Raw genomic sequence first — 13,930 nt, forward strand, 5'->3', positions numbered from 1 at the left:
ATCTTATGTAAAGTATCTTTCTCCTAAGTGTTCACAATCTTGGTATCCCAACTCCCCATTTGATCAGATGTCAGCCTGTCTTGGAGAGGGGAGGCTCCTTCCAGATTCTTTGTAGAGGCCTAAAGGTAGACAAGTTGTTGGGACCATACAGCAAATATATGGCAATGGTATGAAAAACAGAACCTGGATCCCAAGATTTTTATTGTGGTGTTATAAGATCATCTGTCCTGCTTTGCAGAGAAGGCCAAGACAAAGTTCTTAATTTCCCCATAGCTCTTGCAGATGAGTGTTGTTCTGCTTCATTAGCTAGGATTCAGTTCTTCACTTAGTTAAGAGGCTTCTGAAGACCAGGTTCCCTTTTTCACATTACCCTGAACAGAAAGCATCTTTCTGAATGGACTGTACTCACCCTGTGCAAAGCTTAATTTGTCTTCTTTCCTTCCCACGTGTTGACCTGCCAGGATGGCTCTTTGGAGCCATGCAGCTCCTGTATTGCCTGTGGACTCATCATTGCAAAAATAAGATTGTATACTGGCCAAGACCACGATAAATTCTATAAGGTTGCCATAAAGCATTGCTGCAGCCTTGCCTGGGAGACAGTGTTATTCCAGAGCATTATTAGTTAGGAGAGACAATTAGTGTGTCTTTAACTGGATGGTGCCAATGGGGGGGATGGTATGTTAGGCAGGGCAGCTGCAAGCTCGGCCTGAAACACGACCACCCTTGAAACCCTATCTCTACCCCACTGACCCATGCAGGCTGACTTCATACTGTGTTGGGAGACCACGTGGGTTGCGTCAATGCCTGAAATGTAACTGCATCCTGGCAGTGGGGCAGATCCTGCCTGTGTCACTGATAATGTGTTGAGGCAGGGGAGGAATTGCATTTATGCATGTTTTGTGTGGCTGACCATGGAGGACTGACCTCAAAGGCTCCCTCTTGTGCCTATGTCCTGGGCTTCCTGAGTGGGAAGTGTTGGCTGTCCTAAATGAAGGTCTGGGGCAGGTTCTAAATAGCTATTAAAAGAAATGGGAATGTGAGATGATGTTTCTCAAGGGTGCTTCCCAACAGAGCCTGTAATCCCTCAACTAGGATTTCCCCACAAAATGTGCTTCCAAGCATTACACACTGACAAAGGTTTTGGCAGGATAGTCTCATCTTCATGACAGATGAAACTGCGTGCCAGAGGCTTGTTTGCTCTAGTTTTATCCCTTGCATTCACAGTTCTCTCGCTGTGCAAGCTTTTCCTTGTGCCCCTTGATCTAAAACACCCCAGGAGAGGGAGCTCCCTGGAGTCAGGGGAGGCTGTAATGGACCTGGAAAGTATTAATTGAGAGTCAGCCTCTCTTCTTTTGCTAAGTCCCTGCCACAGTTAGGAGCTGCAGTGGGAATAGGGGGTGACCTTTTTCCTTTTTTTCCTGCTGGGTGAAAGTCACTCTCTCGCAGGAGCACAGAGCAGTGGAGAGCCCAATGTGTGACTGGAGCTGGCTGTGATAAGCTGGTTGTTTTCCCTTCTCCTTTCCCCTCCTCGCGCTGCGCTGGGCTTATCTGGCCGCCTGAGTTATGTTAAGTAGCGAGTGCATGCTTGCTCTCTGTTCTCCTCGCTGCTTTTGCTCCTTGGATTTCAATTCCAAACATGGTTATCCATTTGGGGTCTCTCTCCGTTCCACTGCCAAGAGATACACATTCCACACTCGGCACCAGCTCCCTCTGCTGCTCTCTCACGGTCGCTATTCCATTTGCCGCAGCGCAGGCGAGACAGGCAGTGCAAGGAGATCTCTGTCCTGTCTCTGAGTTTTCCAGCTAATGGCCTCGACTCTTTTTTTGACTGAGCTCTTTTGGCCTCACGTTTGCCAGCTAATTTTCTCACTGTCGTGGCTAAGGAGGGGGCCAGCCGACGCTTTGTGAGCCACAAAGAGGAGAAGCGAACACTTTTGGAATTTTCCGGGTGCAAAAACATTCGGCAGCACTTTTTTAGCATGTTGCTCTGAAGCACTGCTGTGGGACCAGACAGTGCTCAAGAGGAAGAGGAGGGAGGAACGGCCACCCAGCAGCTCTGGTTTCCAACCTCTGCAGCACCCTTTGTGTATGACAATTCATTTTGAGCGCAGGACGGCTGGGGAGGGTGGGGAGTGGGGAAGGATGAGCGCAAACAGCCCCTCTTGGGACCAGGCTGTTCTCCGGCCTCCTGTGTGTGATGCCTGGAACGACATTACGGAGGAAGCAGCCTACCAGCTGGCCAGCTGCATTGTCCTCCTGGGTTACATGGGGGGAAGTGGCGTCTTTGGGTCCCTCTATATCTTTGGCCTCCTGGCCCCAGGCTACTTCTGCTATGCTCTGTGGGGCTGGCTGAGCGCTTGTGGGCTGGATATCTTCATCTGGAACATGCTGCTGGTCCTCGCCTGCTTGCTTCAGCTGGCTCACCTGGCTTACCGGCTCCGCAGAAACACCATCCCAGAAGAGTTTGACCTCCTGTACAAGACCATGTACCTGCCCTTGCAGGTGCCCCTGGAAGTCTACAAAGAAATCGTGAAGTGCTGTGAAGAGCAGGTCCAGTCACTAGTCAGAGACCAGAATTATGCTGTGGAGGGCAAGACGCCCATTGACCGCCTCTCGTTGCTGCTGTCTGGCAGGTAAAGGCTTCCCTGTTTCTGCACAAATTCTGACAGCAAACTGCTGTGCCTTGTTGTTTTATTATCACCCTCTGTAGGAATTGAGGTGAGGATTGTTTCCTTCCTCTGAAAAGGATCTGAGATATGCACTGGTTTGTTGGGGAAGGGGGGAATTTGCTTTTTGGGGCATTAGTTTTGCTTTGTTTTTCTAACTTAAGAGCATTTCAGAGAAGGGTTTGCAGACTCAAGCTATGAGCAATGAAGTGGCCAGCTCAGCCTTACCTGTGATACTTTTGATGAATCCTTACCCCTTTGTCTGTCACTTTGAAGTGATCTTATTTCTAATGGGAGCAGATTGGCTGTGAGAATGTATTTCTCAAGAGAGGAGAGCAATATGTCTGGACCTGTGGTCTCTGGGGATACCAGGCACTTCTCTGTGGTGTGAACTGCTGTGTGCTGAGTGTGCTGAGGCCTCAGTTCACTTGCTCTCCTTGGCCAGCACTGTTCAGGGAGAAGTTCCAGTTCCCAACATCCCAACCCTCAGGGCTTTGACATTTTTCACTTTAAGCATCATTTCATCAAAAGAGAGAGTATTCTCCTGTGGTGGATCCTGCCTAATCAGATGTCTTTCCTTCCCTGTGCTGTCAAGCATTTGTGATATTCCTTCTTCTGGACCACCAAGGAGAACCTCAGGAACCTCTAGACAGTTGCACTGGAGATTTCATTGAATGAACTGTGCTGATCAAGTGCTGGCATTTGTTCACCTGAGGTCCTGTGGCATGCCTTTAGCAGCATATCCATTTAACAATTTGCAAAATCCAGATGCATTCAAATAGCAATAGTGTTGGCTTACAGTCTGCTGCCAGGAACTTGGCACTAATGTTACATAAGAATGGGAAAGGAAGAAGATCTCTAAATAGGAGCAGTGCTGAGCTGCAGGAGGTGTGTCTCACAAGGATTTTCCTTTGGGAATACAAAACATCAGCTGGGCCTCCTGTTTTACTGCAGTGGCCAATCCTCTCTGGTGAGGGAATGTGCAAAGAAAAATGACGGACCTTCCTGGTTTTTGATGTTAGTCCCTTTCCTAAGATGTGTTAAGAGTACCCTGGGTCCACCAGGATGCTGAATGGCAAAGCACTGAAGAGAAATTTGGGATGTGTGTTTCCAGTAGCACTTCCCCTTGCCAAACATCTCTGGTGAGCAGCTGGCTCTGAAGTTTACTGTATCTGCAAATAATATTGATGGGGAAGTCCTTGCTTTTTTGACATGCACTGGATAATATGATGCTACTCTGTTGGCATGAAAGTGCTGCAACAGACAGTAAGATGGTGATGGTGAGTGGTTGTTGGGCTCTCTTTTGCAGTGGGAAGTTTGGATCTTGGCTGGTAAAGGATGCTCCATGGAATGGATTTACATTTCTTAGTACCCACTCTATTGCCTTGTGAGGTCCTTGCTGACCCAGCAGAGCATTGCTGTTATGGTGCTCTCTCTTAAACTGAGCAAGTGGGGTCTTGGAAATGCAGAATATGCCTGGATCAGGAAATGTGCCTCACAATCCCACACCTTTCCAGGCAGCACTGCCTGCTGATTAGAAGCCGAAGGTGAACCGAGTCTTGTAACTCTTGAAGGCAAGAATTGCCTTTGTGCATCATACAACAGGGGTACATGGTGACAGGAAAGCAAGAGGCCCCAAGTCTGGTGATGCAGAGCTATGAATAGAACTCCAGACTGCCCTGATATTGTCCTTGTTTCAGGCCTGTGCAGGTTCTTCTCTATTCCCACAGCAGAGCTGAGTGCACATTTGACCTTGACCCTGGCAGGAAGTTGTAGCAAAAGTAGGTGAAATGGATACTTAGAAGGCCAAGAGAAAGTGAGCAATAATGTGCAGCAAACTATGAGCTCTCAGGGTGATCTGTGAGGAACCATGGGCAGTGGATTTTAGGGAATCCTGAGTGTAATGACTTCCCAGTACCAAGACTGGGAATGCCCTCGTGCAATCCTGGAGATGGGAGGAAGATACAAGTACAAAGAGCCACAGGCTGGCTTAGAAGTACCTAGAAAGCAGCAGCAGTCCTGTGGGCTGAGGAGTCCTGGGCTAGGACCAAGCACTGCACCTGTGAGGGCTGTCTTTATAGCAAGAAACAGAAAACAGATAGAGTATGGGGAAGTGGCAGCAAATAGGTTGCCACAGAGAAAGGAGAGATAGCCTCATCACTAAAGCACCTGCAGCTGTCCCAAGAGGATACAAGACATGTGTGAGAGAAGTATTTCTTTCCTCCCTGGTGGGACACACTGTTTGAGCTATCAGGTTTGTGTGACATCTGTTTTGTGGCCTAAGCCTGTCTGCCTCACCTGTCCTCTGCAGGATCCGAGTGTGCCAGGATGGACAATTCCTTCATTATGTCTTTCCATACCAGTTCCTGGACTCTCCAGAATGGGAGTCGCTGCGACCCTCTGAGGAAGGAACTTTCCAGGTAACCCCAGCTTAGATTCACTCCTTGGTGCTTCGTTGCATGTCTGAGAAGGGGGTAGAGAGGCCTCATTTTGCCATTCAAAGCTGACCAGGAATACTTTCCTCCCTTTCCTGGTAGTTTAGCCAGCACAAGATTGTGTGATCAACTGTTTAACCTTTTTTTTTCTGCCTTGTTCTGAAGACCTTAGGACATGCTCCTATTACCTGCTGATAGCAAGGAGGGTAGAGCATGGTGCTCCTTCCAGTTTATCAGAGAATTGAGGTATCAGATTGCTGGCTCTCTTCCCTTCTGGTGTTCTCTAGTTCCTGTACTGATGAATTTGCCTTGCATGCTGTTAGCAGGGTGCGTTGTTCTAGCATCAGGATGGCAGCCGTGGCAATATGCAGCAGTGATGTAAACCCATAAACATCCTGTTCCTCACAGAAGTTTCTGATGGTCATGTGTTTTGGGTGGAGAAGCAGAAAGGATGATTCACACCCGAATATGGTTCTTTCTGAGCAGAAGGATCCCCTGCTGAGGGCCAGACCAATTCTCATTTGCAGTAACTGAAGGGATTTTGGCCTTGCTGTCAACACCCCACAGTGTTTCTTTGGCTTTCCTTCTAGAGAAGATTACTTAAGCCTACATCCCTCTGTCTTTAATGTACATCCCAGGATGGCCTGATACCTGTCAGGATGTCAATCCTGATTACATCAGTTAGGGCATATTAGGAGGGATATGAACTAATTCCTTGAGAGCGTGGGATGGTCATGGGGGAATGATGCTTTTAACCAAGCAAACTTGGTTAAACCGGGGTAGCTCTCCAAATCTTCATTCCAAGGGTCTGAATTTGGCTCATAAGTGAAAGGGTCATGGTGATTGCTCCTGAAAACAGTGCCATCACCAGTGATTATGGTTGCAGGAGTTAGCTGTCTATGTGACTGTGGCACAGGGCTACAGATTGTGAACAGAAATAGGGATGTCGGACCAAGGCAATGAAGTAGAAAAGGCAACAACAGCATGGCTGTGCTAGGGCTGGTGGTATCTCATGTTTTGCACAGTCTTCAATCTGGCAGACTGCTGCTAGCTCCTGGGCTGTATTTGCCCAAGATTCCACCAGGGAGAGTACTGTCTGCCCAGTGCTACGGGCAGGGAAATGGCTGACTGCAGTGGCTGACTGCAGGCATGCAACCTGCAAAGACATCCACAGCATTTTCTGAGCTGATTTCTGTGGAACTGGATGTTCCCAGACTTCCTGAGGGTCTTTATCTGTGGTGTGTGAGACAGCTTGGAAGAAGGCTGGTGCCAGGCTGCACCAGCCCTGCCAGCACCACCCTCTGGCACCTCTCCTGCTCTGCAAGACAGGGCTGGTCAGTGAGGTCAGCTGTGCCTGGCATCAGGAAGGGGAGGTAGAGCCCTAGGTAGGGAAGGCCATTTGCTGGAAATGCCTAAACCCCATGTGTGCTTATGGAGGACCATGAAGAAGTAGAAGCTGTATGAGACCAGCAGTCATCAGGTGCCACTTGACCCATCTGTGTACCTGGAAGGACCTTACTCTTGGTGGCCGTGCTTAATCATGGTGATGTGCTGCTTTTGGCAGCACTACCCCACTAGTCCCTCTCACCTGAGCAGTTAATAAATCTCTGTAGCTTATCTCAACCTTATTCCTAGCAACACAATAATTTGGTTTAAAAAGTGCGTGTTGAACTCTGGGTCTTTGCTGGAGGAGGGCATGGAAGGTTTTTCTTGCCCAAGGTTTTTCTTGCCCCATGGCTCTCTGGATTGAACACTTTCAATTCTGAGCCTACTGAAAAATGGCAGAAGCATGACTTAGTCTACGAGAATAGCTGGTTTCCTTGAGCTTTCTGCTTTGGCTGTCTGCTTCCCACAGGACTGTTGGGTTCCAGTGCCTGGAGGAGTTTGGTTTCAGGGCTGGCACTTTCCCCCAGAAGGCTGAATTACAGGCTCTTGCTGATGCTGGAGCACTTGTGTCAGAGGGGATTCAAGAGTGAAATCTGTCTTGCTGTCCTGGTTTGGTGGCAGGTTTGCATATTGTATCTCAATCCCTCACAAGAAGGGATCACTTTTGGTCACTGTGCCAGAAGTTGATTAGGAAAATGAGATTCCGGTCATTTCAATTTCCGTGTGACCCTTCTTTTTGCTTGCCTGGCCTGGGAAAGTTCTCAGGTTTTATCTCCTATATTTCTTTCATCAGACAGCTGTTTGCAGGCCAATGGCATTAAATATCAAACCCAAGGACACACACATGCAGCCAAGCCATGTTCAGCTTCCCAGTGGCCCTCTGCCATGGCGGTTGACCAAGGAGACCCCTGGGCAAAGAGTGAAAGGGAGCCCCCGGGATATTTTGGCTCTGGCACTTGTTCACATGCCAGTGTCTCCATTACACTCGGATGTTCTTTTGTGGCCCAGGGCAGTTTGACCATTCCTGCATTTCTTATTATTTATTATTTATTCTGCATTTATTATTAATTATTATTTATTATAATATACACTTATGTACTATATAATGTTTTTGACTGAAATTGTTCTTGTCCTACCCCTAGGGGGAAAACATCTCTCTTTACATTGGCAAAACCAGAAGGAAAATTAAATGTTCTCAAAAATCAACCCAATAAACCCTCATGAGTTTTCTACATATGCATGAACACAATAAAACCTTTTTATTTCCTCTCTGAGCTGTGCTGCAATGTCCTTCAAGGCTATTCAGCCCTCCAGAGTCCAGTAGAACTGCTAAGACAGGATGTCCCTTTGGCACAGGATGACCAGGCAAGCCTGTCAGGTGGCTTTTCCAACACTCAGGGCCTTCTTGGAGCAGGGCCTGTGGGGATGAGCAATCCAGCAGCAGAATGGGTCAGCAGCCTCCCCCAGGGCTACTTGCTGGCAACTCAGACTGACTGGGCATGCAAAAATATCCCCCTCTGTACCATTCCTGTGGAGGGATAGGGGTGTCTGTGCTGCTCTGTTCATTTCAGCTATATCCCTCAGATGTCAATAGGGAGCATCATCTGAAAGCAAGGGGGTGAATCGTAGCCATCCATGTGGCTGGATTAAATGAGGACATACTACTAATTGCATAGAAAAATGGGATCTCCTTAGGGAGAGGAAACAGCAGCAGGTAATGATTTAGCCAGTCATTCAACCAGGACAATCTGGCTCTCCAGCCCCACCATCTCCAGGGAGAATGGGATTCATAGGGGCTGAGGGCATTCCCTGGAGTGAAGCACGTGGCTCCAAGGTGGGTGACCCCGCCCAGGCAGCGGGACTTACTCCACTCGCTCCCTGCCCCACAGGTGACGCTGACAGCCGAGACCGACTGCAGCTACATCACCTGGCCGAGGAAGAAGCTGTATCTCCTCCTGAGGAAGGACCGCTACATCGCCCGCCTCTTCTCCTCCCACCTGGGCTATGACATCTCAGAGAAGCTCTACTCCCTCAATGAGAAGCTCTTCGCCAAGTTTGGCCTTCGCTTCGACATCCGCTTGCCCAGCCTGTACCACGTCCTTGGGCCAGCCTCCTCCGAGGGGGAGTCGGAGGACTGTGAGGAGCTGTCCCCTGGCTCTGGCCGGGCCAGCATCTCTGAGCCACCGCCGCAGCCACCGCCGCCACCGCCGGCTCCGCGCCCCCGGGCATCCCGGCCTGACAGTGACCTGCTGGGTGAGGACTCCACCAGTCTTGTCTTGGAAGATTTTGCTGAGTTGCCGGGGTCTTTTATGGACTATGTGAGCGAAGGGGAGTATATGAAATGAGGGCACTCCTGGCACGGGCACACCTCACCCTGTGTGGGACCCTCGCGTAAGTACCCACTTGCAGAGCAAGTCCTTCCCGTGATGCATCTGCCTGGACAGAGCTCTGGCGCCCATCTGCCATGGGTTTGCACCTCTGCAGTGGTTTTTGGCCTGCTGCCCAAGGAACCCCAGAAAGTGGGCTCAAGCTATGTGGTTTTCCTAAGGAAATGCAGCAGGGCAGAGGCTTGACTCCAGGCACCAGCTGTATTGTGGGGTAGAAGGGTCAGTAACCTGGCCATAGGAAGCTCTTCCCTGCCAAGTTCTCTCCCCATCCCTGAAGAGAGGGAGAAACACTGAAATGCTGTCCAGGCTGGCAGGTGGTACACAAGTGGTCACAGAGACCATGACGTAGAGCTGTGCCAGGAGATACTCCAGTATTGAGCTGAGCAAGAGCTCTGCAGGTGAGAGAGCCTACACCAGGAGATGCCAACAGGACTAGAAAGAGCTCCAGGGTTTATAGCAGATTGGTAGCAAGGAGTTGCTATAAACCTTGCAAATGCTCAGTCTGGGCAGGGGGACAAAGCTCAGAGTCCTTCCTCTCCCTCCCCACCACAGCTCATCCCAGCATTTGATCTGTCCTTGTTTCTGCTGAGATTCATCTCTTCCAGATCAATAAGGTGCTGAAAAGTCTGCCCTGTGTGGTATAGGTCTTGCCTCCAGTCACCCTGGGTGGACTGACAGGCTAAACATTGTTTTAAGATGCCCCAAACTTTGCTTCCCAGTGAGTGGGAATGAGATGCTCTCTTCCAAAATGCCAGCTCCTTACTCCACAATGGAAAACATTTTTGTGCCTGGTGGTTGTTGGGACAGAGGAACAATGCAGGCAAAACGAAATAGATGAGAGAGTGGCTTGTGCTTGAAATTCAAATCCAAGTGGCCAAGAGAGAAATTCCACCCTGAGCTACTTTTAGCTAGCCACTGCATGTCAGCTGCTACACACCAGCTGCAGACCCCAAAATGTGCATTCCTGTTGCTGCCCACAATAATCCAGCTGCCAGGCACCAGGCTTGGGACTGGGATTTCTGTCCTAAAACTGACCCCTGCATGTGTCTCAGTTGGGTCTGCACAGCAGGGAGGAAGTTGCAGTGCTGGGCTGCAGCTGGGGTGGCTGTCTTCAATCAGGCAGCCTTGAACACAGAGCAACATTGCACCCTGCTCTTCTCTGTGCTTGCTTGGGTCTACTTCTACCTGTGCTGTGGACTCAGTGGCAGGGAGCATTGGCTCCTGGCATGAGCCCTGATAAGTATGCAGTATTCTTCATATTATCTGGGATATGAAGAATATGGCCCAGGAAAGAACAAGTGTATTTGATTTTGGCTGAATCAGATAAAGTTAGGGTTAAATCAGATAGGGTTTTATTGTTGGGGTTGTTTGTGTAGTTGGTTATTGTTTTCTCTTTTAAGGAGGCACAGAGAGAAAAAAAAGTAAATCCACATTTGTCCTAGGAATGTGAAGCCCCTGGTTTTGCTGGTAGGCTATTGGAGATATGAATTTGCAGCTTTTTCAGTCCTTACTTGGAGAGGCAGGAACACTGAATCACTTCTGAGACATTCATCCTCCTAGCTATTGTGTCTGTGAAAACACGCAATCACAACTGAATGCAAGTAGTGTTGTGAAAATGGCAGTCATTTTGCCTGTGCTTTGATTCTATTTTGCCTTCTCAGAAGGAGGATATCCATTCTAAGGTCACTGGTAGAATTCTCCTAGTTGATCAAGCTCAATAAAACCAGAATTTCAAATGCAATTTTAAAAGAAAGGAGGCAAGTAAAATTGTGGCTTTAAAAAAAAAAAAAATCCACCCATTTTTGGCAGTGAGGCAATACTGTGAACGTACACACAAGAGGGGTGTGTGTGTTGGGCAAAACTTTGCTACACAGCAAAAAGCTGTTCTTTCTTTCACACAGTCCTGTTGTGAGCTGGAAGCTTTTGTCTTTCTGGATTTTGTGACTGAAACAATATCAAGAAGTGCTGCTACTGGCAGTAGATGTAATAAAAGCACAGATGTTTAGAGGCTTGTATTTGTGGTGGGAAAGAAAGATGATCTTCCTGGTCTGTCAGTCTGGAGACAATAGACAGTGTGGTATTTTAATTTTTAAGGTAATTAGACAAGGAATCAAAAACTCTGTTTAGTGTGTTCATAATGGTGGAATGAGAGCTTCCCTGTTACCCTACTTGGCACTTGTGTGTCCTAAGTACATCACATCCCCCATCACATCCCAGCAACACAACAGCTGTTGTCACATCTGGACAACATTACACAATGACTTGAGTGCCTCACCACAAAAACTAGTGATACAAAGGGGCTGCAGGTTTTCCCTCTGCCCAAACACTTGTCACAGCTCAGCAAATAATCTGAGCAGGTCTGCCATGGCTCAGGTAAAGCACTTCCATAACTTTCTTACATCTGTATTAAACAGGGAAATCCCCTGCAGTGTCATTGTTCAAAATAAGTCCCTGAGGTCAGAGCTCCCCTGGGGCTTTCCCTGGTCTGTGCTCTCATCTCCTTCACCAGGTTATTCCCAATGTGGGTAATCACTTTGCAGCTCTCTAAATTCCCCGTGCTGAAGTTCTTCTGTGGGTCACTTTCCTTTTCCTTTTTTGTCACTACAACAGCCACCTTGCAACACTACGGTTCAGGAGGGCAATCCTTGAATGCCCAAAGTGCTACAAAGGTCACACACAAGAAAATATTCATGTAAGATATATTGGCCTACTATTAATGTCGTCTAGTTCCTTGAAAACACTTCTAGTCTGCTTATGAGTGAGATGGGCTGTGATATCCCACTGATGAGCACATTCTTTCTCTAAGGAGGATGCTGCCTGTTGGAAGGAGGCAGGTTGAAAGGTTCTGTTCAGTACTTGCTTTAGCAGTGTACTTCTGTATAGCTCAGTGCTCCAGAGGAAATTAAGCTTTATTCCTTGCATGGAAATTTAAACAACCAAGAGCAACCTGCTTTTTCTCCTGTTCATGTTGCATTTGTTCTAGTTTGTTGCTATCAAGTGCTTGCAGGATGTGTAGCTGTTGCTACCTGTTTTTTTAGTTACATCTTGGGGCTACCTTTCTATTTGGTGGGGGAGATGGGTGGATGGATGTTTGATGGTCTGCAACTTGGTATGTAAGTTAGTAGTTAACGTTTTGTGCCTGCTTTGAGAGCAAAAGCAAAGGAGCTGTGGGCTTTGTTTAACCAATATCACAGAAGGCACTTTGGAAGGGTTTGTTTTTGCCATCTCAGAATGGCTGCACAACCCTGTTTCCTGATTTATCAGTTGTTGAAGAGTTACACTGTTTTGCATGCTCATTTAGGAGGGGAGGGAAGAAGAACAGGTAATGGTGGGCTCCATGAGGTTTGTGTCTTGGAAAAGTTTGAAAGTATGATAGTAATGGTGTGCTCTCTTTCTCTCTCTCTCTCTCCCCCCCCCACCCCCTCTCTTCCCTGGCCCCCTTTTCCTCCCTCCTCCACTGTGTTCCTTCTGCAGCCTCTGAAAACCATCTCCAGAGTTCTCACCCTCTCAGCAAAGGACGAGCCCCTCTGGCTCCCACTCAGACCCCCGAACTCTAGGGAACAACAGGCTCTTTTGATCCCCAAGCCCCTCCAAGGGAGCAGATACCCATACAGGTTTTTGACCAGAGACACTCTTTAGCATGCAGAGACGTCTGCCAGCAGATATCTACACTCAGGAGCACATGAAGCACATGCTTAAGACTGCAGTGTGACACTCCAGCCCCTCCCACCCCCTGGCTGTTCACCAGAGCTGCCTTCCCCAGCGTGCCTCCACGGTTTGTTTTCTAGTCCTGCCTCTCTGAGGTTGTCAGCAGCTCTGTCACCAAAGTGCACCAATGTCCTGCAAGCAATACCAGCCTGCTTGCAGAATCTGTGTTCCCTTTGGTTCAGTGATTCCCATTAAAGTCAAAGATGAAACTACTGGTGTTTGAGGGTTTGAAGAGGGAGAAAACAGCTGGAGGGAGGGAGGATTTGAAGAGGGAGATCACTTGAGGTGATGTCAAGGCACAGAGTGGGTAGGGCAAGGGGAAATGGGCCACCTGACACCTTTGGTAAAGGGCTTGCAATGGAGAGTTTGCTGATGTGCATCTCATGGGGCATCCACTCCAGTAAGACCAGAAATTACTTTTCCAGGAGTTTGGATTTCTCATTTATGATGAGCACAACTTCTCAAAGAAGCTGGTGAAAAAAGACTTCTGGTTAGCTGTTTGCATTGATTCTTGAAATAAGAAAGAGCAGGACTTGAGACTGGGAACAGGTGTAGGCAAGAACCCTTTTTTTTTGTGGACTCAAGGGGGTGTGACCTCAGGGTGCACAAACATCAAATGAAGAAAGGAATGGATACAAAACATCTTTGAAGAGAGCAGCCACTGGTAGGAAGGACAATGCCTTAATGGAAATTGTGAGACATGGAAGGCCTCTTCCAAGTTCAGCTGCAACAGGATTTGTCTTATGAGCTTCCCCACCCATTTCCTCAGTCAGGGAATTGGAAGTACCTGTGGAGGAATCCTCTGTCTTGCAGAGCCTGGTACAATCAAGTTGAGCAGTGGGAGTAGGAGCCTCTCCAGGGCAAGGTATTCAGGGAAAGAGCAAGGAATGTTGGCCCTTCCTTCAGCACAGGGAAGGGTGTCCTTCAGTGCTTCTTGGCACAGACATGCTGGGGCACAGCCATTCTGCCTGTGGGACTGACTTTGTGTCAGCCCTGGGCTGGTGGAGGCAGTCCCACCTGCCCTGACCTACCCCGCTCACACAGGGGCTGTGGCCCAGTGTTTGGTTTGGCCTTTCTTGCAAGTCTCAGCTGGAAAAACCTGTGCCCTTGGGATCTGGCACTCTTACCAAGGGTTTCTAGAGTGGTGGGTATGTGGGATCTGTGATGTACTGCTCACCTTTGCTCCCACACCAGAGCAGGAGAATGGGGCTGCCCCAGGCCTGGGAATGATCCTGCCCATGGTTGTTACCATGTTCTGTCAGTACATTGGTGCTTCAGCCTGACCCCATTGCCTTTTGCAGCTCAGAAATGTCTGCAGCAGAGAGCTGCCGAGGTCTCTTCTGCAAAG

General features: G+C 48.6%; 1 protein-coding gene across 2 annotated transcripts; it reads left to right on the top strand.

The window, feature by feature from the left end:
• The first annotated feature begins 1,720 nt into the window (after positions 1-1,720).
• On the top strand, positions 1,721-13,562 carry POPDC2 (popeye domain cAMP effector 2). 2 transcript variants are annotated; one of them, XM_083855943.1, is made up of 4 exons: positions 1,721-2,633; positions 4,978-5,086; positions 8,377-8,878; positions 12,349-13,562. In XM_083855943.1, exons 1-3 carry the CDS (start codon positions 2,089-2,091, stop codon positions 8,830-8,832), a joined length of 1,110 nt encoding a protein of 369 aa, XP_083712069.1. In that variant the 5' UTR covers positions 1,721-2,088; the 3' UTR covers positions 8,833-8,878; positions 12,349-13,562. The 2 variants fall into 2 exon arrangements, with proteins under 2 accessions (XP_083712069.1, XP_083712070.1); XM_083855944.1 differs by having other exon boundaries at positions 8,377-8,740; positions 12,349-13,561.
• The last annotated feature ends 368 nt before the right edge of the window (positions 13,563-13,930 follow it).

The sequence above is a fragment of the Zosterops lateralis genome, assembly GCF_965231275.1.
Source record: "Zosterops lateralis genome assembly, chromosome: 2".
NCBI classification, from domain to species: domain Eukaryota; kingdom Metazoa; phylum Chordata; class Aves; order Passeriformes; family Zosteropidae; genus Zosterops; species Zosterops lateralis.